This window comes from Podarcis filfolensis (assembly GCF_964270895.1).
Source record: "Podarcis filfolensis genome assembly, chromosome: 7".
Classification (NCBI taxonomy): domain Eukaryota; kingdom Metazoa; phylum Chordata; class Lepidosauria; order Squamata; family Lacertidae; genus Podarcis; species Podarcis filfolensis.
This window is the reverse complement of record NC_139603.1, coordinates 87,674,792-87,700,460: the sequence shown is the minus strand read 5'-3', so window position 1 is coordinate 87,700,460 and position 25,669 is coordinate 87,674,792. Positions and strand designations below refer to the sequence as shown.

Genomic DNA, 25,669 nt, shown 5'->3' with positions numbered 1-25,669 from the left:
GAAGGTGACTCGGAAACTACAACTAATCCAGAATGCGGCAGCTAGACTGGTGACTGGGGGCGGCCGCCGAGACCATATAACACCGGTCTTGAAAGACCTACATTGGCTCCCAGTACGTTTCTGAGCACAATTCAAAGTGTTGGTGCTGACCTTTAAAGCCCTAAACGGCCTCGGTCCAGTATACCTGAAGGAGCGTCTCCACCCCCATCATTCTGCCCGGACGCTGAGGTCCAGCGCCGAGGGCCTTCTGGCGGTTCCCTCATTGCGAGAAGCAAAGCTACAGGGAACCAGGCAGAGGGCCTTCTCGGTAGTGGCGCCCGCCCTGTGGAACGCCCTTCCAGCAGATGTCAAAGCGATAAACAACTACCTGACATTCAGAAGACATCTTAAGGCAGCCCTGTTCAGGGAAGTTTTTAACGTGTGATATTTTACTGTATTTTTGGTTTCTATGGAAGCCGCCCAGAGTGGCTGGGGAGGCCCAGCCAGATGGGCGGGGTATAAATAATAAATTATTATTATTATTATTATTATTATTATTATTATTATTATTATTATTATTATTATTATAAAAGACCCTGATGCTGGGAAAGATGGAGGGCAGAAGGAGAAGGGGACGACAGAGGACGAGATGGTTGGACAGTGTTCTCGAAGCTACCAGCATGAGTTTGACCAAACTGCCGGAGGCAGTGGAAGACAGGAGGGCCTGGCGTGCTCTGGTCCAGGGGGTCACGAAGAGTCGGACACGACTAAACGACTAAACAACAACAACAACGCAACACTCTCCCATGCCGCTACGGGTGGAGAGCAATCCCTGCAGAGGCTTGGGAGGGAAGCTGCGTGCCTCGTGTGAGCAGCATGCGTGTGCTGGGCGGGCCTTTCGACGGTCAGCCAATCCCAGGCGCGCAGGAGGGCGGAGCTGGCCGGCGGCCTCAGTGCCCGCAGCAGAAAAGCCTGCGCCGTTCTGATGGGCTCTGCGCAGCTCGGCAGCGGCTGTCGGCTGGCCTGGCTCTTCATCCCTGGACTCCAAATCTTGGCCCCGGACTCTCAGTCTGGCGCCCCTGAGAGCCCGACGTCTGGGTGTCCCTCACCCCTAGCACCTATGGGTAAGTTGGCCCTGTTGGCTGCTGTGACTGAGGTAGAAGGGAAATTACTGCACTACAGTGGTACCTCTGGTTGCGAACAGGATCCGTTCCAGAGGCTCATTTGCAACATGAAAAGAACGCAACATGCAGCGGTGCGTCTGCGCACACATGGGTTGCGATTCGCCACTTCTGTGCATGCGCGTGACGTCATTTTGTGCATCTGCGCATGCGCGAGTGGCGAAACCCGGAAGTAACCCTTTCTGGTACTTCCAGATCGCCACGGGACGTAACGTTAAAGAACGTAACATGAAGCGGACGTAAAATGAGGCATGACTGTACTGTGAATAATCAATATAAATCGAGACCCTATGGAGCCTGCAGGAATTTATCTTAGCTATTGCGCAGTGGTAAGTGCAAGCCGCATGGAGAGTGCTCTTGAGTTCAAATCCTGCTTGCTGGTTTCCCCAAAGAGGTATCTGGTCGGCCATTGTGAGAACAGGATACTGGACTAGATGGCCCATTGGCCTGATCCAACAAACTCTTACTGCATTCTTGAGATTAATTAGATCCTTCTGTATCCAGCACTTTTCATGGCTTCCACCCCGCTCACATTTCCCTGCCCTGATATGCTGTTATATCCCTGCCTCTGACCTTCACTCAGGGGCATAGCTAGTTGCTCTCGCACCCGGAGCGGTGAGGGAGGGGCGAGTCGCCCACAGGCGTGAGCAACCCCCCCATGGGGGCTCCATGGTGCTTCGTGCTCCAGGGTGCTACGACGATCCGGGCATTGGGGTGCCATGGTGCTCCGCCCAGAGGGGCAAGGCGGCAAACTGCCCATGGAGTCCGCCTGGCCACCATTTCACTCCCAGGAGAGATGTGTGGCTCGGGCGCACTGCAGGCCAGGCCCTGCGGTAAGTGCCGACCCCTGCGGTGTACCATTTTGTCACCCCCCTCAAGGATGACACCTGGGGTGGACCACACTCCACTTCCTACGCCCCTGCCTTCATTCCTCCAACTCAACCATCATCAGAAAACTGGAAGAACCTCTGTTTAAAGCCCTTTATGGCGTAGGACCCTCGTACCTACAGGACTGCCTCTCCCTCCCACGGAGGACCTTACGGTCTTCAAACAAAAACATCTTGGAGGTCCTGGCCACAGGGAGGTTAGGCTGGCCTCAACCAGAGCCAGGGCTTTCTCGGCTGTGGCCCCGATCTGGTGGAACGCTCTGCCCCAAGAGACCAGGGCCCTGCAAGACTTGACATCTTTCTGCAGGGCTTGAAAGACGGAGCTGTTCCACCAGGCCTTTGGCCAGGGCACAGTCTGACCCCCTCCTTTGGTAATCCTCACAGAACTCTAGCCCAACTGTTGCCATTAATTTGACTCTGAATTGATTTTAGAATGAATTTATTTTAGAATGTATTTCAATTAATTGATTGTGATTTTATGTAAATTTTGTTATTTTTACTGTTGTTAGCCGCTCTGAGCCCGGCTTTGGCTGGGGAGGGCGGGTTATAAATAAATTATTATTATTATTATTATTATTATTATTATTATTATTATTATTATTATTATTATTTTCTGATACCACACCTCCCATTCTCCCTTGCTGACCCCTAATCCTGAAGCTACCTCCTAAGACTTTGACCTCTTTCTCTTCCTTCAAATCATTCAAATGCACGATTCATCCTCCGGTAACCTCAAGGCTGGATTTCTGCAATGGGCTCTGTGTGGGTCCCCTCTTGGAGACTACAGCTGCTGCAAAACACTGTGGCTAGATTGTTGATGGGGGCAGACAGCATAATACACAACTGTCCCATTTTAAGGGGGCAATCTGGATTGACAGAAGCCTCCCCGGCTTAGGATGGCAATCCCAGAGGTTGCATTTGGGCTCCCATGCTCGGACTGCACCAAGGCGCAGGACCAAAAGTCAGGTGTTTTCTCATACAGACTTGTGGTGCAAGTCAGTTGGCTCACATCAGAGTGCAAGACCAAATGTTAGGGTGTGAGACCGGTTCTGAAATGTTTCCACGGGCTGCCCATATGCTACCTGGCCCAGTTTAAGGGTCTTGTATTAATTTGTAATAAATAAATTAATTAAGGGACACGGGTGGTGCTGTGGGTTAAACCACAGAGCCTAGGACTTGCCGATCAGAAGATTGGCAGTTCGAATCCTCACGATGGAGTGAGCTCCCGTTGCTCGGTCCCTGCTCCTGCCAACCTAGCAGTTCGAAAGCACATCAAAGTGCAAGTAGATAGATAGGTACCACTCCGGCGGGAAGGTAAACAGCATTTCCGTGCGCTGCTCTGGTTCACCAGAAGTGGCTTAGTCATGGTGGCCACATGACCCGGAAGCTGTACGCCGGCTCCCTCGGCCAATAAAGCAAGATGAGCGCCGCAACCCCAGAGTTGGTCACGACTGGACCTAATGGTCAGGGGTCCCTTTACCTTTACCTATTAATTCGCAAGGTCCTTAGCAACTTTGATCTGGGATAGCTCAAAGACTGCTTCCCATCACTGCTTGATCACGGAGGTTGAAATGAATAAAACCCACTTCTTCTGCTTGAGCCGTTCACTAAACCCTTTAATCCAGGGTTGGGGAGACTGGATCTGGGCAGTGACCCAGATCTTTACCTTCTCCACCCACTCCACCCAATGGACCACATTTGACAGGTGGGTGGACACATTCGTGAATAGGCCATAATTCCTACCAAACCAAGAACAAGTCAGAAGATAACATCCAGTATACAGTCAGCTAAAAGGTATGTTTGCACCCATCACATTTTGTGCAGTTTGATGGTTCTGTTGTGCCACAACAACACTTTTGAGTGCCTGTTGCTGGAAACCACAGGAAGGTGATTGCTGCTCTCAGGTTAGAATCCTGCGTGCTGGTTTCCCACGCAAGCACCTGGTTGTTCACTTTGAGAACAGGAAGCTGGCCTGATCTGACAGGCTCTTCTCGGAAAATTAGAATATTGTGGAAAAGTTCATTTATTTCAGTAATTCAACTTAAAAGGTGAAACTAATATATGAGATAGACTCATGACATGCAAAGCGAGATATGTCAAGCCTTTATTTGTTATAATTGTGATGATCATGGCATACAGCTGATAAAGCAATATTGGAATGCAATGCAGAAGAGCTGAAGGCTGCTATTGAAGCATCCTGGTCTTCCATAACACCTCAGCAGTGCCACAGGCTGATAGCATCCATGCCACGCCGCATTGAGGCAGTAATTGATGCAAAAGGTGCCCAAACCAAGTACTGACTACATATGCATGCTTCTACCTCTCAGAGGTCCAATATTTCTCTATTTGCAATCCTTGTTTTGCTGATTCATTTAATATTCTAATTTTCTGAGATTGTTAATTTGGGGTTTTCATCAGCATGTTCATCACAATTATAACAAATAAAGGCTTGGCATATCTCGCTTTGCATGTCATGAGTCTATCTCATATATTAGTTTCACCTTTTAAGTTGAATTACTGAAATAAATGAACTTTTCCACAATATTCTAATTTTCTGAGTTTCGCCTGTATGTTGAGCGTTGAGCAGGCGATCCAAACACAGAATGCAAGCGGCTCCTGTAAAGATTTGGTGATGGAAATCGCGTAAACCCTGTCTTCTGGGGGGAAAAAACCACCCTCCTGCATTATCAGAGGTAATAATTTCCCAGGTCCTGGGGTCCTGAAACGCCTGCCTTATCTCAGCAGCCTTGAGGGAAAGTTATGAAACAGGTCCATTAAACTCAGGTCAGTCCGTGGTTTATGGATTGGAGAAGTCCAGCTAGTGTTTTTCCAGAGCCGAATGTCCCCTTCAGCCCCAATACTTGTCAATTGGGAAGGGATGATGATGGGAACAGCATCCATGGTTGACCTAAGTCTCACCAGCTTTTTAAGCTATAAAACCATGCTCTAATGTGGATTGCTCCCGCCTGACGTTCCAGTCAGTCAGCCCTACCCACTGCCAGGATACTCCATTGCAACCCCCTTCCCACCTGCATTTCTGTGCTGCCAACATCTCCTGTACTTGTGCCCGAACCTTGGAAGAAAAAGGAATGACAATGACACATTTCTGTCTCTCTGTGTGTGGGAATATAAGGCAGTGGCTTCGAGGGAAAGGCATAATCTTCCACTTTGGGGGTTTTGAAGGTTGCTCATAATTTTGAAGGTGGGCCTCGGGTGATGGTGGGTGGACAGGGAGAGAGAGGTGAAAAGATCTATTACTACTACTACTAGTAATAATAATAATAATAATAATAATAATAATAATAATAATAATAATAATATATTTATACTCCACCCATCTGGTTGGGTTTCCCCAGCCACTCTGGGTGGCTCCCAACAGAATATTAAAAGCACAATCAAACATTTAAAACTTCCCTAAACAGGTCTGCCTTCAGATGTCTTCTAAAAGTAAGATAGTTGTTTATTTCCTTGACATCTGGTGGGAGGGTGTTCCACAGGGCGGGCACCACCACCGAGAAGGCCATCTACCTAGTTCCTGGTAACTTCACTTTTCGCAGTGAGGGAACTGCCAGAAGGCCCTCGGCGCTGGACCTCAGTGTCCGGGCAGAACGATGGGGGTGGAGATGCTCCTTCAGGTCTACTGGGCCAAAGCCGTTTAGGGCTGTAAAGGTCAGCACCAACACTTTGAATTGTGCTCAGAAACATACTGGGAGCCAATGTAGGTCTTCCAGGACTGGTGTTATGTGGTCTCGGCGGCCGCTCCCAGTCACCAGTCTAGCTGCCGCATTCTGGATTAGTTGTAGTTTCCGGGTCACCTTCAAAGGTAGCCCCACGTAGAGCGCATTGCAGTAGCCCAAGCAGGAGATAACTAGAGCAATTGTTGGCAGCCGTCTGACTCAAAATGGAGTGCATCACCGAGGGCGAAGCCTGGGCAGAGTGTGTGTGTGTGGGGGGTCCTGGGCTGCCAAGGCGATAAACACCCACCCCTCTCTGCCTCGCTGTTGTGGTCCAAAGGAAAGCAGAGCGAAATGTTTGGCACCAGCTTGGCTGCAGGAGTTGCTGGAAGGAGACGTACAAGGTGGCATCCAGCCTTAAGGACTCCACTCTGGATGTGTACAGCGTTTACTCCTTAGCCTTTCCTTCTCCTGAAGATACCCTACAATGCAGCAGAGGTTGAGGACCAGAGTTCTCCTTCTTCTAGATGGGCTCCTTTTCCCAGGTTGACAAGCTCCACCTGCCCCTCACCTCCCTCCATAGCTGTGCTGGGCCCGGGGGTAACCCATGAAATGTGGTCCAGGATGGGTCCAGAATCTGAAGGTTCTGCTAGGAGTCAGTCCGACAGGGCCAAGGCAGGACACAAGGCAGGTACAGGTACAGAATCTCAGGCAAGATCTAGCATACAGCAATGTTGCTCCCGCAACCTGGGGCGAGGTCCGACAGCCTTTTATCTTTGTTTGGGTAGCGGCCGGTCCTGATCCCCCGGTGACTCACCTCTCTGTCTCGCCCGAAGGCGAGCACTCCCCCTGCGAGTACTCAGGTCTCTCCTTCTCTCAGACCTGAGTCTCTGCAGCTCGGGAGATGTCAGTGGGTTACTAGACCCAGAGGCCGCCTCACCCTCTCCTGACCCAATCGGTAGTGGAGCAGCTGTGAGTGATGGCCCAGCTGAAGGCAACGAGGTCATCCCCGCATCTGGAGCCAGGGCAAGCTCAGGCCCCTGACACGGCCCAGCTGGGGTTTGCTGTGCAGACTGGGACTCTTCAGGATCAGGCCCCAGACTTGGTTCAGATGATGCCTGAGGCAAAGGTTCCGGTGCAGACTGAGACTCCTCTAGCTCCAAGTCCGAGCCCGAGTCCCAGGCCATCACAATAGCACATGCAGAAACCGCTTTCTTGACCGTTTGGCCAGCTCTTGGCCTTGTCCGCTCAATGCAGTGATATTTCTGCGATCTCTTTATGTGAACTTGGAAAGTGCCTTAATCAGTGCTATTTTTCTAGAAAAAGAGGTGCAAGAACTCTCTATGAACGCTTCCCTTGATCTCTTACAATGACAATGGTGCGTACCTTGACAGGTGCCAGAACTGAGTTCTGGTGAGTTCCGGCTGGGGGAAAACAAAGCTCTGGACTTAATGTTCCCTCTGGGGGTATTAATGTTTGCATTCTTGAGTGCTTTGGTTTCGTAACGAAAGGGCAGGGCTCTCTTTTCACCAGGCGCTCATAAAACAGCTCTCGGTTTCTGCCAGGGAGAATTAAGCGGAACAATAGAACCTTCTTCTTCTTGTCTGGGTGACGAGGCAGGGGCCACGATACAGTCCCTGGGGCAGGGTGTTGCAGGCCGGCTGGTGTTTTTCCAAGCCGCCCAGGCAGAATGTCGCCTCTCCCTTTGCATCGCCACCCATGAACGCCTGCAGCACCCTGCACTTGCGTAAGACCGTCTGCTGAGACTCTGCACCAGGCGGCAAAGTCACTGGACCCCGGAGTCTTGATCCAGGGTGTCTGCGTGACTAATCAAGAGCCAGGGGGAAATGTTAAAGGGTAACAAGCCGTATGAAATAACATCTTGCTTTGACAGGTAAGATAAATTTGGCTGCAACGAAGGAAGGCTGCCTTATGCAAGGTCAGAGCCTTTGTCTCTCACAGAATCACAGGGCTGGAAGGGACACCTGTAATCATCTAGTCCAACCCCTTGCAGTGCAGCATCAGTATCGACTACCGCCGCCAGCATTTTGAAGCCAAAATCCGGGACACCATCTTCCTGGGCGCCATCTTCCCGTTTTTTATCACGAGAACATGGCGGCCATTTGGGTTGCTGTGATCTTGCACTGTGCTTCCTCCCCCCCCTCCAAGTGTTTTTTTTTGGGGGGGGCATAATGCTCAAGAACGCACATTTTGGGGGAAACTCATGAGATTAGGTAAAGGGTAAAGGGAACCTAGACAGCATCTTAAAAAGTCACCTTGAGACATCACCTTGCCAACAAAGGTCCGTATAGTAAAAGCTATGGTTTTCCCAGTAGTGATGTATGGAAGAGAGAGGTGGACAATAAAGAAGGCTGATCACTGAAGAATGGATGCTTTTGAATTCTGATGCTGGAGGAGACTCTTGAGAGTCCCATGGACTGCAAGAAGATCCAACCTATCCATTCTGAAGGAAATCAGCCCTGAGTGCTCACTGGAAGGACAGATCGTGAAGCTGAGGGTCCAATACTTTGGCCACCTCATGAGAAGAGAAGACTCCCTGGAAAAGACCCTGATGTTGGGAAAGATGGAGGGCACAAGGAGAAGGGGATGACAGAGGATGAGATGGTTGGATGGTGTTCTTGAAGCTACCAGCATGAGTTTGATCAAACTGCGGGAGGCAGTGGAGGACAGAAGTGCCTGGTGGGCTCTGGTCCATGGGGTCACGAAGAGTCGGACACGACTAAACAACTAAAGAACAACAAAAGGGACCCCTGACTGTTAGGTCCAGTTTCGAATGACTCTGGGGTTGCGGCGCTCATCTCGCTTTATTGGCCTAGGGAGCCGGCATAAAGCTTCTGGGTCATGTGGCCAGCAGGACTAAGCCGCTTCTGGAGAACCAGAGGAGTGCACGGAAACGCCATTTAACAGGTGATGATATATGGAAACCATCTTGATTTGAGGATTGGAAGAACGGAAAAATTCACACAGGATTATTATTGGTGTTTATCGGCTTAAGGAGACTATCAGAAGAGATCATAAAGAAAAAAGAGAAAATATATGAACAAGATGTGATATGATGTGGAAACAGCAAGATAAGACTGGATAGAATTATGAACTCTGTTTGGACTGATTTGGATTGATTTGGACATTAACGCAGTAGCAAGAAGATGATCAGAATCCCCCTTCGGATCTTGAAATATGGGTCCCCCCAACAAAATTTAAAATTCGGCTTTGTAATTTGGAATTTATGTGATGTGATGTGTAATTTGATTTGATTGGCCGGTTAATAAAAATTATTAAAAAAAAGAAGAAGAAAAAAAGAAACGCCATTTACCTTCCCGCTGGAGTGGTACCTATTTATCTACTTGCACTTTGACATGCTTTCAGACTGCTAGGTTGGCAGGAGCAGGGACCGAGCAACGGGAGCTCATCCCGTCGCGGGGATTCGAACTGCCGGCCTTCTGATGGGCAAGCCCTAGGCTCAGTGTGGTTTAGACCACAGTGCCACCCACATCCCTTTTTTGGGGCACCGCTTGAGATTGCAGCCCCCCCAAGCTTTCCTTGGGGAGGAATTACGTCACGAAATCGTGCGAAATCGTGGCAAGCAAAATGGCAGCCGTTCTCTTGTGGTGAAATATGGGATGTTTTAGGCAAAGATCACAAGACGACCTGGCTGGTGGCCAGATTCTGCGCCCAGATTTGTAGGCACAGATCATCCTCTAGAATAAAATAGCTTACTAGGGAAATGCTGAAGTCGCCTTTTGGGGTGCCTCAGGGTCAATTTTCATGGTAGCCCAAATCTCAGTTGTACAGGTGTATGTATATATCCCAATTTTAACTCATGAACTATTGCTGCAGTCTGCTCCGATTGTATATTTTATCTTTATGAACGCTGTTTTCATTGTGTTATGAGAGCTGGTCTTTGACCGTAATAAATTATCTATCTATGGGATGTCCTGGTTTTCCTGGGGAACTTGGGGACTTTGCAGTGGTAGAACCTGCTTTGTATGCAGAAGATCGGAGGTTGCATCTCCAGCCTGAATCCCAGTGGGAGGGTCTCACCAGCTACCAGTCACGGTGGCTATTCTCTGCCTCCATGGTTGGAGGCTGGAGCACTTCTGAATCCCAGTTGCAGGAAGTTACAGGAGGAGAAAGTGGCTCTTCCACTTAGGACCTGCTTGAGGGTTACCTATTAGAGAGGCAGTGTGGTGTAGTGGTTAAGAGCGGTGGACTCGTAATCTGGTGAACCAGGTTCGCGTCTCCGCTCCTCCACATGCAGCTGCAGGGTGATCTTGGGCCAGTCACACTTCTCTGAAGTCTCTCAGCCCCACTCACCTCACAGAGTGTTTGTTGTGGGGGAGGAAGGAAAAGGAGAATGTTAGCCGCTTTGAGACTCCTGAAAGGTAAAGGGACCCCTCACCATTAGGTCCAGTCGTGACCGACTCTGGGGTTGCAGCGCTCATCTCGCTTTACTGGCCGAGGGAGCCGGCGTACAGCTTCCGGGTCATGTGGCCAGCATAACTAAGCCGCTTCTGGTGACACCAGAGCAGCGCACGGAAACACCGTTTACCTTCCTGCCGGAGCGGTACCTATTTATCTACTTGCACTTTGACGTGCTTTCGAACTGCTAGGTTGGCAGGAGCAGGGACCAAGCAACGGGAGCTCACCCCGTCGCGGGGATTCAAACCGCCGACCTTCTGATCGGCAAGTCCTAAGCTCTGTGGTTGAACCCACAGCGCCACCCGTGTCCACAAATAACCCAGAGATGCATTTTAAATAAAAGGACACATTCTAGTCATGTAAAAACACGCTGATTCCTGGACTGTCCATGGGCCGGATTTAGAAGGTGATTGGGCCGGATCTGGCCCCCGGGCCTTAGTTTGCCTACCCATGTGTAAAACCCTTGGCTGACAGGTCACCCCTACTACTTTTAATCTCTGCTGCATAAGAAATTCCTCTTGTCCATTCTTCACATGCTTGTGTGATTTTATCCTTTTGTTGCTTGCGTTAAGCTGCGTGGACGTATCTTTCAACAGCCATAAAGCTTGTGTCAACCATGACTTCCTTTGTTTCGAATGCATTATACACCCGGCAAGAGACACACTTCTAAGAACCAGTAAAATAAGGGATGTTTTGCGGAGCTTCCAGATCAAACTCTGGAACCCAGTGCAAGGGTCCTAACATTAAATTCCTGCAATAGGAAGGTTGCTGACCCAGTGACCTCAAGGAGAACATCTTGGTCTCCTGGAACATACTCCCCCAATCCACCCTCATTTGCAGCTATTTATGATCACAGGCCAAATGGTTTTATGGCTGCTAGATGGCCATCCTTTCAAAGGTCAATTGCTTGATAACAGCTGATGGTTCATCAATGGGAGTTAATGGTAGGAGACAGTCTTCAGATAGCCAGGAATGTCTCTCTAACTATTAGTCTCATCACACTGTGTCAGTGCTGGGAACTTCTAGCTAGGGCAGGGGTCAGCAAACTTTTTCAGCACTGTCCCTCAGACCTTGTGGGGGGCCGGACTATATTTTGGGGGAAAATAAATAAATGAACGAATTCTTATGCCCCACAAGTTACCCAGAGATGCATTTTAAATAAAAGGACACATTCTACTCATGTAAAAACATGCTGATTCCCGGACCATCCACAGGCCGGATTTAGAAGGCGATTGGGCCGGATCCGGCCCCTGGGCCTTAGTTTGCTTACCTATGAGCTAGGGAGAAGATAGTGAGATTGCTCAAAGCAAACTTTTGAATTTGTAGGAAAGCCGTGAAAGTTTTGGGTGCAGTGAGTTGGTTGAAGAGTGTGCATCTTAGGGATACGTTGGAGGAAAACAGTCACGACTTTCAGTGTGTAGAGATCCTTCGAAATCTTATTCTTTATTACTTTTTTAAATAAAGGTTTTCTACGCCGCTCATAAAGGTAGGATGCTTTTGGGTAGTTTGCAACTAAGAATACAAATGCAAAGAAGAAGGAAACACAACACAGGATCAACCGTAAAGTCTGAGCAGGGAGTCAAAGCCCTGATACTATGAAAACTGCTTAATTTCTTCTTATTCCTTATCTAGGGTGGCCTGTTTGTTTCGGGGAGAGGTTGCCAAAAGGGTGCAAGGAAGCCCACCATGCTGTGGGGATAGCAGTTAATCTTTCAATTTCGCTTTCTCCCGCTTTCTCGTTTTCCCAATCTTAAACCCAACTATACAATTAATTCCTCATGAAAATTCACAAGCCTTTTTAGTGTGACTTTCACGTGTTTGCAGAACAATTTTCACAACCTTGTGATTTTGTAAGTTATTTTCACCAGCAGACGCATTTCTATCCACATCTCACCCCATTTATATTAATCCCAGTACAACATTGCTGAGCTAGACACCCACTTTGCAAAATCCAGCAAAGTGCTCCCTTTGAAGGCTGGCTGTATTTCAGCTCCTATATTGTTCCAAAAAGGGCAAATTACACATGTTTGCCTTGAAATCCAGAATGAATTGAATTCGTCTCCCATCCCTAATCACACCTCCTTTTTTTATTCCCCTCCTTCCCTCCCTGCCTTGCCTGTTTCCTTCCCAGACTCCCCGCTGCCTGAAACCCTCCACCCCATCACCACCGCTGTGAAATATTGATTCCCAGTTTTCCCTTTCTACCCCATTCTGGGAATTCCCTTGGGACTCAGGAGTCCTGAGCCTTTGCTAGCAGCTGCAATAGCTGTTGCTCTGCATAGAGATAGCAATGCATTACAACACCAGTTGAGTGTTGATCTTATGCTCAGATCTTGCTTCTGGGTTTCCCAATAGAGGCATCTGCTTGGTCACTGTGAGAACAAGATGGTGGACTAAATGGACCACTGGCCTGATGTTCTTAATTCTCATCCTCCATGAAGGGGCATTTCCGTGAGGAGTCCCAGAGCTTACAGGGTTAATAACTCAAGGGAAATAATGTCCTATTCCCACGATTGTGAACTTACTTTCACTTTCTGTTTTGGCTGCAAAGGAAAGGCAACATGTCGTCGCTCTCACCTGGCTGACTTATTGTTTTGCTGCTGTCCATTAAAGCTTCGCAGAATAGAAGAAGCTGTGTACGAGAGTTTTACAGTCATACCTCGGGTTGAATATGCTTCAGGTTGAGCGTTTTCGGGTTGCGCTCCGCAGCGACCCGGAAGCAATGGAACGTGTTACTTCCGGGTTTTGCCGCTCGCGCATGCGCAGACGCTCAAAATGACGTCACGCGCATGCGCGGAAGCGGCAAATCACGACCTGCGCACGCGGGTTGCGTTTGCTTCTGGATGTGAACGGGGCTCCGGAACGGATCCCGTTCACATCCAGAAGTACCACTGTACTGCCGTGCTGATAAATCCTTACACACAGACACACGGCTGCTGAAGAAACTCTGCTATAGCCGGGAGAAGCGGAACGACTCAGCACTGCGCAGCGAAAGCGTGCTGGGCGCCATTGCATTTCCTAAAGAGGATGGATCCGACACTCAAAACAGACAAGTCAGTTCCCAGTTTCACTCAACAATTTCAACATCTAGCTTCCTGCAGTCTGAAGCGGCAGAGATCACGCACGAATGAGTTTACTACCCTAATGCTATTGGGAACTTTGCTAGAGAGGAGCGTATTCCAAATATTTTAGAGCTCAGAGCCGCAACATCTAGGTATGATGATTTGCTTCCTAGGCTGTTGGGAGTTTTTTTAGAAGACGTTTTAAAAATCCAGCTTTTGACAGAGCTCTGTCGCTGGACCACATGCTCACTCACAAGGTGAGCAGAAGGTAAGATCATCTCTGCCCAAGTGAAAGGTAGGTTCTCAAATACTCCTGTCTGTCAACATCACTCAGAAGTGGCATTTAACTTGATTGCACAACCCCTAGCTTTTGAGCCTGCGGAGGGTTGGGGACAGCTTGTTATAGAAAACTGGGACATCATCAGCCAAAATCTATTTAAATATAGTATGATCACCATCTTCAAAAATCTATGGGGCGGTCATAGGGAAGATGCAGCAAGCTTGTTTTCTGCTGCTCTGGAGTGTAGGACTCAAACGAATGGATTCAAATTGCAATTAAAGGAGATTTTCAACTAAATACGAGGAATAACTTTCTGACAGAGCTGTCTGACGGTGGAATGGATCTCAGGAGGTGATGGACTTTCCTTCGTTGAAGGTTTCCAAACAGAGGGGTTCTTTAGCTGTGATTCCTGCATTGAAGAGGGTTGAATTAGATGACCCTCCAACTCTACAATTCTATTTTCTAATACTTTGCTAGGACACCTGAAGAATCATCAAGTTGGCTAACATCTACGCCCTACATCGGAATGGGGTTTGGGTGTGCCCAGCAACTCCCATAATCCCTACTAAGAAACTCTAGAAAGAAATCCACGTTCGCAGCAGCAGAGACTCGTCAGTGCCGTTCAACAGATCTATAAGGTTTCGAATGTCACTTTAGTGGGAAAGAATCTAGATTTGGTTTCTCTTCTGTACAGCTACACACACAGCCCTCTCCTCAGAGCCTGCTTCTGAGAAGGATGCAGGCAAGACTGGCGGAAAGAGCTAAGGCCACTTGGACGTAACCCATCTTGAAGTCAGAGGCTCCGTTGATGTTGCAGAGGTCAGTGGAACAGCAGGAGACATTCCTTCTTCCCACCTTGAAGTCGCTGAAGTAAGGATCACAGGACGCGGTACATTCTTTGGAGATGACGTTGAAAAGGCCCACGACACCTGGGAAGAAGAGCGGGAGCAACAGCAGCAAGAATGTTATTGGCACAAAAATGGAAGCAAGAAGAATCACCGAACGAAAGAAGAATGGCAAATGAAATTAATGGACGATGCAGAATTAGATAAATTTAGAGGAAGGATTCGAAACCTGTGGGATCAGAGATTCATAGGTGTTATGTACTGAGTTGAAAAGGATCCAAAATGCAGCAGTCTGATTGGTCCTAGAACAATAGGATCCAGAATGCAGCAGTCTGATTGGTCCTAGAACAATAGGATCCAGAATGCAGCAGTCCGATTGGTCCTAGAACAACAGGATTCAGAATGCAGCAGTCTGATTGGCCTTAGAACAATGCAGCAGTATGATCGGTCCGCAGGAGCTACCCAATCCAGCTCCAGATGGAAGTGAATCCACAACCTGATTGGCCTACAGGAGAATCCCGGAATTGGCCAATCACGTGGGGCCCATTGTGTAAATAATGTATATGAAGCAGATATTTTGGGGAAACTTTCTTTCCTCCTCACTACTATGAGCTGAATAAAGAGCATGAAATCCACTCTCGACTCCGAGTATATTTCAATAGAGGACTGGAGTAAATACTTGAACTATCTGAAAAGCAGTTGTGATAAACAGATTACGCTAGTAGGACTGCAAGAAGTTCTGTAAGGAGGACTTTGTGAAATATTGCAAGGAAGACTTTGAAGAGAATGATTAGTTAAGGAGAATTTAAAGTGATAGAGAAATTAAGAAATGCAGAATAAGTGATAAAGAATGGAAAATCTTCAGAGGTTGTTGACGGAAGTCTAAAATACTGTATAAGATAAGAAGTTATGTTAACTGGTTGTTGGAATTTATATGTTAAAAAATTTATAAAAATAATAATAAGAAAAATAGTAATAAATCCTGTTCTCACCAAACAGTGGGAAACCTGCAAGCATAGGGTTGCCATAGTCCAAAAAGTAAAAAAAAGGACACCCTGAAATCACCCGATTATTTTTTTTAGGAAATCCCAAAAATGTTGAACTTTTTTTTAATACATTTTTTTAAACATATCATTTCCAACAGTTATTTAAGCCAGCGTACAGCTTCCAGGTCATGTGGCCAGCATGACTAAGCTGCTTCTGTCGAACGAGAGCAGCACACGGAAATGCTGTTTACCTTCCTGCCGGAGTGGTACCTGTTTATCTACTTGTACTCTGACATGCTTTCGAACTGCTAGGTTGGCAGGAGCAGGGAACGAGCAACAGGAGCTCACCCCGTTGCGGGGATTCGAACCACTGACCTTCTGATCGGCAAGTCCTAGGCTCAGTGGTTTAGACCCCAGCGCCACCCGTGTCTATATATATATATTTGCGAAAATAAGAATAGCGAAAATCAAAGGACACAGAGAAAGAATTGCCTTTCTTGCCGCTTTTGTATTAAAAAGGGGGCATAAAGGTTTATTTTGAAAGCAGGATTTTTAACAGCTTGGTTCTCATATTTGAGGAATTGAGGAAGTTATAACAAACCCAACAGAAGAAGGGCACCTAAGAAATGGTCTTACCAATGACATCTGTTTTGCATACTTGTCCAATTCCATCACAGTTTTGCTGTCCTTTGCAGTTATTGTTGTTGACCTGGGTGTTGCAGGTGTAACACTTCAGTGAACCAGCTATAAGAGAGGGAAACGGTTTAATGGGGGGGAAGGAACAAAGTGAAGAAGCTACACTTCCTGCCTATTAATAGCAAAAACAAACCCCTGTGTTGCAATAAGAACCTTGAATCTTGAATTTTATTATTTCAGTCACAGACCAGTTCCAGCCCACATATAATATCAAGGAAGTAATCAAACACAATAGGGATACATTTGAATTTGCAATCAGGTATAACAGGGACAATACAGATATAGCAACAGTCAAAAAATGTATAAATTAAAACTTAGTCACTAACATATAACCTAAAATTATCATTTAAAACCTTAAGCATTATGATAGCACAGCTTGTTCCCTAAGTTTTATGGCAATCACACAGAATTTGGCTACCCTTAACGTGATCTCAGGATCCTGATCCTCTACCAGGGATTTTAGACATTGAAGTTCGGATTCCTTTGGAGATTTTTGCATGAGAGACAGTTTCTACCTCCATCAATCCGCAGGGGCAGACTCATTCCGCGTATTATGGTTTACCCTCGAATCTGCCCTGCAATAAGGCAGATGGCAGCACGTTGAATCTAGCGAGGGTAAATGACCGTCTGTATTTGGGTATTTGTAATTTTGACAAGAACCAATCACAACAATACAAACACAACACATAGGCTAATCGTTAGTTGAGAATATATAATCGAATAATGATATCATTCAAATTATAGGAATAAGCCAATCAGAGTTCATATGCACAATATAACAGAGTGGTAGCGTGGACCGCTAAGCCGTGTGCTCAAAACAGATGTCTAAGGACAATCTCACAATAGTCTTTCGAAAGTTTCCAAAGTCTCTCAAGAGTCTTTCAACAGTTTCAGCGGAAGACGTCTCAAAAGCCTCAAAAGGACAGTGTCTCCGGAATGATACTACTGTTTCGTAAGAGTCTTTGTCAGCTGATATTTTTCAACAGAATATGTAAGTAAGATTCATGCTAGGGATCTGTGCTCACTAATAATACCAGGCAAGTACCTTCACTGTACTCTTTTTGAAACCTGTTAAAAACTTTTTTTGTTTAGGCAAGTCCAGTGCTTTTTTTCTAAAAAAAAAGTAAAAAAAAAAGTTTAGGGGTACTCTCCTTTTCCTACTCATATTGAAATACTGCCCCTTAAATGAGGCCAAAGTTAGATTCACAAAATGTTTAAGGGTATGCGTACCCCTGCGTCCCCCCCCAGAAAAAAAGCGCTGGGCAAGTCTACCAGAGGTTTAGGAAACTGGTGCAAATTTTAAGCTGTTTTCCCCTCTATTGTTATGTTCACTTTTCAAAAGTCTTCAATTACTGTTGTCAATTTTTCTTAATGATTGTTTTATCCCCCTTTTTTTGTAAACTGTTTTAAGGTTACGGGCCATCAAAATCAGACCGCTGTCAGTTTCCATATCTGATATGTTGGAGAGAGTTCAAGAACAATCTTACATCCTCCCTGGCACCTTAGTATTTATTAATTGATACATAGCCTATCAGTGTTCACAGTGCTTTGCGTGAGTACAAGAGGATAGGAGTGTCCCTTGACAATCTTATAATCAAAAAATAAACCAAGGGAAAACGACACAGTTAAGGGGAAGCAGGGTTAAATCAGTCGACAGGTTCTTTGGCTTGGCTCCTGTGTGTTTGGGCACTGGACGTCTCTGCCAAAATATGCACATTTCACAATGCAATTTTAAACCCAGCACACGTAGGTTTTCAAACCAATTGCCCCCAATAGAATGAATGTCTGAATATCACTTCCCTCTATACTATGTTTGCACTAGATCGTTGTCATGCTGTAATGACAGTCTGAGCCACCAGGAGGGGCAAGAGGCAAGGGCTGAGCTGAGACTTAGAAGCAAGGTCTTGCAAGGATATACCTCAGAGCTTGAATGGGTCAACTCGGGAGGAAGAAGAGGTGCGGCTCTGACCAGCTAGAAGGGGGGCTCTCCTCCCTCTCTTTCTCCTGGTACTGAGGAAGGCTTGTGTGTGTGTGTGTGTGTGTGTGTGTGTGTGTGTGTGAGAGAGAGAGAGAGAGAGAGAGAGAGAGAGAGAGGGACTGCAGACATCATTGTCCTTGGGGAAAACTCTGGGTGGGAGAGAGGGTGGCCAGAGGGTGAGGCTAGGGAAGATATCAGAACCCTTTGTGGGTTCAGAAGTTGAGGAGAAGAGATACAATTGTCATTTTTGAGGGGAGCTGTTGGTGAGAGAAAGGGAGGCCTGGGGTGGGTGGGGAGATATTGTGGCATGCAGAGCAAGCAGGATAGCACAATCCTCTCTCCCAGATTCCTGTATATATCCATTTTTATGCACACCTAACCCTAGTCTGGTTTTTTTTTTTTAAACGTATTGTTTGGCTGGAGAACAGCATTTCAAAATCTGGAGCCATGTAGATTTTGAAGGACGGCTCTATTTCCGTCCACAGATTGCTTCAGAAAGTGCAAATTAGTTAGGTTCTCCTTTCAGTGTGAAGCGAATTGAATTCTTACCCCATGTCTGGTGCCTAGCATTTAACGCAGTAATTTCAAATGACAGTATGTGGCATGCCAAATATCAAAGACCGTAACATGCAAAATTCCATTGCACGCCAACGATAAAACTCTGGCAAATATTGACATTTGAGGCATTTGTAAAATTCCCGTCTCGAAGGTTTGATTAAGAGTCCAAGTTTCAGAGAATGCTTGGGGAATGTTAACAGGAAATAACCCTAATAAGGGCTGTGGGAGCAAACTCGTCTAAGTTATGTTTTGGAGGTCTTTACCTTCCAAGCACCAGAGACCAGAGTTTCAATCCTTACTTGGGCATTGTGAAACTCACTGGGTGACCTTGGATTCCAGTCTGTGTCTCCCAACCGAAATCACTTCACAGAATTGCTGTGGGCATTAAATGGGGAGGTTGAGAACCATTTTTGCCACTTTGATCTCCTTGGAGAACAAAAAAGATGGGATATAAATGCAATGCAATCGATCAATCAATTGATCAATCCATTTATTTATTGCACTTATATCCTACCTTTTCCTCCAAGGAGTTCATTTAATCTCCGCAACAACCCTGTGAGGTAGGTTAGGCCGAGAGGCAGTGACCGGCCAAGGTCACCCACTGAGCTTCATGGCAGACTGAGGATTTGAACCCTGGTCTCCCAGGTGAGAGCTGGACCATAATGGAGGCAGTGAGAGATTTTACTTTCTTGGGCTCCATGATCACTGCAGATGGTGACAGCAGCCACGAAATTAAAAGACGCCTGCTTCTTGGGAGAAAAGCAATGACAAACCTAGACAGCATCTTAAAAAGCAGAGACATCACCTTGCCGACAAAGGTCCGTAGAGTTAAAGCTATGGTTTTCCCAGTAGTGATGTATGGAAGTGAAGAGCTGGACCATAAAGAAGGCTGATCGCTGAAGAATTGATGCTTTTGAATTCTGGTGCTGGAGGAGACTCTTGAGAGTCCCATGGACTGCAAGAAGATCAAACCTCTCCATTCTGAAGGAAATCAGCCCTGAGTGCTCACTGGAAGGACAGATCCTGAAGCTGAGGCTCCAAGACTTTGGCCACCTCATGAGAAAAGAAGACTTCCTGGAAAAGACCCTGATGTTGGGAAAGATGGAGGGCACAAGGAGAAGGGGACGACAGAGGGCAAGATGGTTGGACAGTGTTCTCGAAGCTACCAGCATGAGTTTGACCAAACTGCGGGAGGCAGTGGAAGACAGGAGTGCCTGGCGTGCTCTGGTCCAGGGGGTCATGAAGAGTTGGACACGACTAAACAACTAAACAACAACAACTCCCAGGTCTTAGTCTGACGCTTTAACTACTCCGCTCTACTCCACTGGCTCTGGTTGGCTTCTGAAGGATGAATTAAGGTTTTGACAGCTCACAGAGCTGAGTTTCCTAGAAGAAATACACTCAGAATGCAGAAAGACACCTGAAAGACTTACTTGGCTGCATGAAGAAGCTTCCAGCCACCACGAAGATCAGAAGGGCCTTCATCGCTGGCGGATGTCCTCGTCACGCGGGGAACGGAACATCCTCACTTCTTGGGGCTGCTTTATATACTCTGAAAAGTAACTATTGGCCCACATGAGACTGGGAGGGTCATGTCCAGCTTCTGGCAGGACCAATGGGGCTTCTTCTCACCAGGAATGTGAGGCATCACCAACCCTCCTCTCCAAACAGAAGTTCCCTGCCTGCCCTTGCGGTGCCCTTAGGCAACTCAGAGCACAGCAGTGGAACTAAGTAGATGAAAAATGAGGTGGGCATAGGGTGCGGTGGGTGTTTTTTTTGGCAAATGGTCCCTTCCCTCCTTGATCAGGGTGGATGAGATTTCTCCTGCTCACATGTCTAAGCGATGACACTCGATTTATCCACCCAGACCTGCATACCTTGGTCTGTTGGCTTTCATAGATGCCAATTATGAGCTGCCGAATTCAATCTGGGCTTAGGGTTGGAGGATGCCTGAGGGCATCTAAGTCAGAACAGGTTAAGCTTTATCTATACCTGAAAGCTATTTCCACACCTTAAGACACCTTCAAGCAGTGCAAAGTCCACAGGCCTTGCTGCTAACATGCTGCCACCAGGAGTTGGTATCCAAAGGAGACAGAGCTGTTTGGACCCAAGAGGAGGATTGCATACAGTCGTAGGACGGTAGAGTTGGAGGGAACTTCAGGGGTCATCTAGTCCAACCCCTGCAATGCCCAGCTGAAGACTCCCTGTCACAAACCATGTGGAATCACGGCATGTTTGCCACGACGCCACACACACTGAAAAAGCCACAGGATTTGAGCCAGGGGTCAGCTGCTGCAGAATGGCTGTTTTCAGACTTTCTTTTTCTCCTTTAAAGAAATCAAGTTTATAGTAGGGGTACCTTGGTTGTCTAACATCTTGGAAGCCAAACGTTTCGGTTTTCGAATGCCGAAAACCTGGAAGTAAATGCTTCTGTTTTCCAACGTGCCCCGGAAGTCGAACGGCTTCTGCTGAAGTCGTCCCCCCACCCCAAATTTTCTCCTCTGAATTTGCAGACCGCCTTTTGTGCCTCGGTATCTGAACATTTCAGAAGTCGAAGGGTCTTCCGGAATGGATTATATTCAAAAACTGAGGTACCACTGTACTTGAGGAAAGGAGCAACTGTGCAGATATTTAATGGAGGGGCTTGGTAAAACTTTATGATGAAGTTGCTTTCCCCCTGATCTGGTGGAACGCTCTGTCACAAGAGACTAGGGCCCTGTGGGACTTGACATCTTTCTGCAGGGCCTGCAAGACAGAGCTGTTCCACCAGGCCTTTGGCCAAGGCACAGTCTGACCCCTTCCTCACAGAACTCTAGCCCAATGGTTGCCATGAATTTGATTTTGAATTGATTTTAGAATGAATTGATTTTAGAATGCTGTGTTACTTTTATTGTTGTTAGCCATTCTGAGCCCGGCTTTGGCTGGGGAGGGCGGGATATAAATAAAATTTTATTATTATTATTATTAAGGTTGGGGAAATATGGTTGGAAGTGTTTTGGAATCTTAGAAAGAAAGAGTGCATGGTTCAACTATGGAGCTCACTTCTGCAGGCGGCAGAAATCGCCACCAACTTATACGGCTTTAAAAGACAAATTAAAAGATAGCGATGGGCTACCAAAGGCTGCTAGTCGTGATGCTAACATGCTCTGACTTCCACCGTCGAAGGAAGCAAGGCTTGTGAATTCCGGTTGCTGGAAATCAGAGGAAGAGAAAGGGCTTTTGTGCTTGAATCCTGTTTGTGGGTTTTCCAACAGAGGCATATGCTTGGCCCCTGTGAGGACAGGAGGCTGGACTAGATGGGCCATGGACCTGATCCAGCAAGCTCTTTATGTTCTTAAGCAATGCTCTATAACAACATGTAGCAGATGAGACCAAGGGTTCCTTTAGGGCACCGTCCTAACCTATCCCTGCTTAGCAGCAAGACCTGCTTGTTCCAGCTCTACATAGTCTGGCATAGGTAAAGGGACCCATGACCACTAGGTCCAGTCGTGGCCGACTCTGGGGTTGCGGCGCTCATCTCGCTTTACTGGCCGAGGGAGCCGGTGTACAGCTTCCAGGTCATGTGGCCTGGCGAACCAGAGCAGCGCACGGAAATGCTGTTTACCTTCCCGCCGGAGTGGTACCTATTTATCTACTTGCACTTTGACGTGCTTTCAAACTGCTAGGTGGGCAGGAGTAGGGACCAAGCAACGGGAGCTCATCCCGTCGTGGGGATTCGAACCGCCGACCTTCTGATTGGCAAGTCCTAGGATCTGTGGTTTAACCCACAGCGCCACCCGCGTCCTGCCATAGTCTGGCATAAGGTTGTTGTTTTTGTTGTTGTTGTTGTTGAATTGCTCTGTTACTCTAGCATTGACAGTGCAATTCTATGCAGGTCTACTCACGTTTCCAAGCACAATTCAAAGGGTTGGTGTTGATCTTTAAAGCCCTAAACAGCCTTGGCCCAGTATACCTGAAGGAGCATCTCCATCCCCATCGTTCTGCCCGGACACTGAGGTCCAGCTCTGAGTGCCTTCTGGCGGTTCCCTTGCTGCGAGAAGCAAAGCTACAGGGAACCAGGCAGAGGGCCTTATCGGTAGTGGCACCTGCCCTGTAGAACACCCTCCCATCAGATGTCAAAGAGATAAACAACTACCTGACATTTAGAAGACATCTGAAGGCAGCCCTGTTCAGGGAAGTTTTTAATGTGTGACATTTTGATGTATTTTTAATCTTTGTTGGAAGCCGCCCAGAGTGGCTGGGGAAGCCCAGCCAGATGGGTGGGCTACAAATAAATTATTATTATTATTATTATTATTATTATTATTATTATTATTATTATTATTTAATTGCTCTGCTACTCTAGCATTGACAGTGCAATTCTATGCAGGTCTACTCTTGTTCCCAGCCTTTCATGATCACTGAGGTTACCCATAGAAGCTGAATGAATGTTGCAAATTTGTCGAGAAAATTACGCGAAATGAGTGAAATTATCCACATTCACTCAATTTGCATGTGTTACGGAGATCCTTTTTTTTTTCTTGCTGCCAAATTTGGGTCTCCTTTGGTGAAGGATTCTGACGACGTTCTAAGCTCATAGTTTTAAACACCACTTTGGCTTTTGAGAACACAGAGTCCATATTTATGCAATGCAAACGACAATAGAGGCAGTAATAGTCCTTCTGTTGCAGCTGCTCTTGTGTGTGGCTCTACTGATGGCAGCAGACCAGTGTGGATGAGCTATCATCACCATCAACAGCATCAATCACCATAGCCTATTTCAAATCTCTACCCACCCATTACGTTTTGCAACAGAGCCCTGTAAATTTGGCAACGCTGCGTCTATTTTACAGATGGAAGGCTGAGGCTCGTGAGGTAAGATTTGAACCGGGGGCTTCCTGAACTCACACCCAGACTTGGAGGTTGCTGCAGCTGCCTGTAACTCAGAACAGCAACGCAGAGAGAACAGGAAAGCAAGTTTTACAAGACGGCCCCTTATACTATCCTCCTTTGGTGAGCCAGAGAAGGTTTTTTTTCTGGCCCTGATCCTTGAACTCGAGAGACAAGGGATTCAGCCACAGACCATCCACATGGAGAAGCAGGGACTCTACCACTGAACTACGGCTGAATCCGGCCAACTTACTGGGCACACATTGGATGGCTTGTCTGTCTTGCAAAGGAGGGTCCTTCTTGGGCTCTGAGTCCTATTGGTTCAGCAGCCTGCTAGGATTTGACATCAGCGCTGGGTGAAGTGTCATAAATACTTTCTACCTGGATCATCAGCCAGTCAGGGCACAGGTGCTGCCCGATTAGCGTGGTCCACTTTTTACTGTGTGCAAGAGTGTGAATCTATGACAAAGCGTGTTCTCCATCACGGAGAGCACGTGTTGCGGTTGGGGACGACAAGACACCTTGCTGTTTCTGGGCAGGTGGTTTGGCCAGCTCTTAAGCAGGGGCGGGCTGTTACTGGGGAAATTTAGATGTTGCCATTTAGTGATTGACAGCCCTATTTGTTAAATACAAGGCACACAGCAACGGACATCCTCTTCCGCTGCGTGCTTCGGATCACCCGCCCTCCCTTCCCTAATGTTAGGCTGTTTGCTTGACCTTGCTATGCCTGTCATGGGGTCGTCTGCTTTGGGGCAGCGGCCCGGTAGGAATTTTGTCCATTTGGCTGATTATTGTGTGCCATTTGGGTTTTGCCTACTGCGTAGCAAATCGTCACAACTTGTAAGGTTGCGGTTAGGCATTGGTCTGGAATTGGTTGCTGTAGGGGTATGGAGTCGGCTGTGCCTGCCCCCCCAAATGCTGCTGCTGCTGCTGAAGGGTTTTACCGTTAAAGGAACCCAGGGGCTCCCCATGCTTTTGTCCGAAACCCCCTGGCAAGGGGCTAGGGCCACGCAAGCCCCTGGGAGCATCTTGGGGAGAGGTGAGGCATGGTTCCCAGTCCCGTCTCTCTCCCCAGGTGACTTACCCTTGCTGACTTCGCAGGGGGTGCGAATGTCAGAGCTGTCCCCGTGTAGGGGCAGCTAGTGCTACCAGTGCCTATGCAACCACTCACATTGCTGTATTTGAATAAAGTTGTGGCCAAAATTATGCCAAAAAAATTTAAACAAAAATTAAGTGTCAATTGTGTTTTTCTTTGGGGTGTATTGGGGACCTCGACACGCAACACCAACACTGAGTCACCCCCAATTCCGTAGTTCTTTGTTTGGCCCGGTATTAAATTTCTCTGCTTTTCTCAAAAAAGGAAAGAAAAAAAGAATTAAGCAGCAGAGCAGCATTCAAAATGAGACAGTGGCGTAGCGTGGGTTGTCAGCACCCGGGGCAAGGCAAGTAATTTGCGCCCCCTAACCCGTGGATTTGCGCCCCCTAACCCGTGGATTTGCACCCCCTAACCCGTGGATTTGCGCCCCCTAACCCTAACCCCCAGATGTTGCACCCGGTGCGGCCGGCCCCCCCCTGCACCCCCCACGCTACGCCACTGAAATGAGATATGTTTTCCTGTCTCTCTGGAGAAGTTTCACTGCTTCAGGTAAAGTCACTTCCGCCTTAGGAGGAGGTGGGGTTGTGCGCTTCACGGCCCCTCCATGCGCACGGTGGGTGGAGGCCAGCCCCAAGCGATTGGTGGAATCCCTGGCCGCGTCACCCCCTGGCCGGCCAATCGGCTGGCTCTGGGGGGCGTGGCCTGCCCTATTTAAGGCAGGATGCGCCAGGGATCTCCCTCTTTGCCGCCCACCAGCTGTTCCTGCTTTTCCCACCCTCCCACCCTATAATGTTTTCGTTCCTGGACCTTGCTATGGACGTCAGTTGGTCGCCATTGAGGGGCCTGGTAGGAATTTTTCCACTTGGCAAATTGGCACCAGCCACTTGGTTTTCGCCTACCTCGTAGCAAATCGTCACAACTTTCTTGGTATTGGTGGTTAGGCATTGGTATTGCTCTGTAGATGGAAGAGGGGACGTAGCGCCATCACCTGCCCCGCATATTGAAGGGTAGTCCGTTAAAGGATTCTGAGGGGTGTGGCCCTGTCCGAAGCCAATGGAGGTGAGGGCCTAAGGCACGCCCCCTAGCAGTGACCCCGGGGGAGTTCCTAGTGATGTTCATCAGCAGGACTCCCCTACTG

The 25,669-nt window shown here is 47.6% G+C and overlaps 2 protein-coding genes and 1 long non-coding RNA gene across 3 annotated transcripts in view; 1 reads left to right on the top strand and 2 right to left on the bottom strand.

The window, feature by feature from the left end:
* The window catches only part of ARC (activity regulated cytoskeleton associated protein), a 393,423-nt gene that overhangs the window by 73,088 nt on the left and 294,666 nt on the right, over window positions 1-25,669 (top strand). The gene's annotated exons all lie outside the window — the stretch shown is intronic.
* LOC310766291 overlaps window positions 1-25,669 on the bottom strand; it is a 128,626-nt gene that overhangs the window by 80,960 nt on the left and 21,997 nt on the right. The gene's annotated exons all lie outside the window — the stretch shown is intronic.
* PSCA (prostate stem cell antigen) lies at window positions 14,138-23,811 on the bottom strand. Its single transcript, XM_083622384.1, has 4 exons — window positions 23,689-23,811; window positions 20,000-20,129; window positions 15,971-16,078; window positions 14,138-14,432 (listed from the first exon to the last, which is right to left on the bottom strand). The coding sequence occupies exons 2-4, from the start codon at window positions 20,049-20,051 to the stop codon at window positions 14,218-14,220; spliced, it is 375 nt and encodes a 124-aa protein (XP_083478510.1). The 5' UTR covers window positions 20,052-20,129; window positions 23,689-23,811; the 3' UTR covers window positions 14,138-14,217.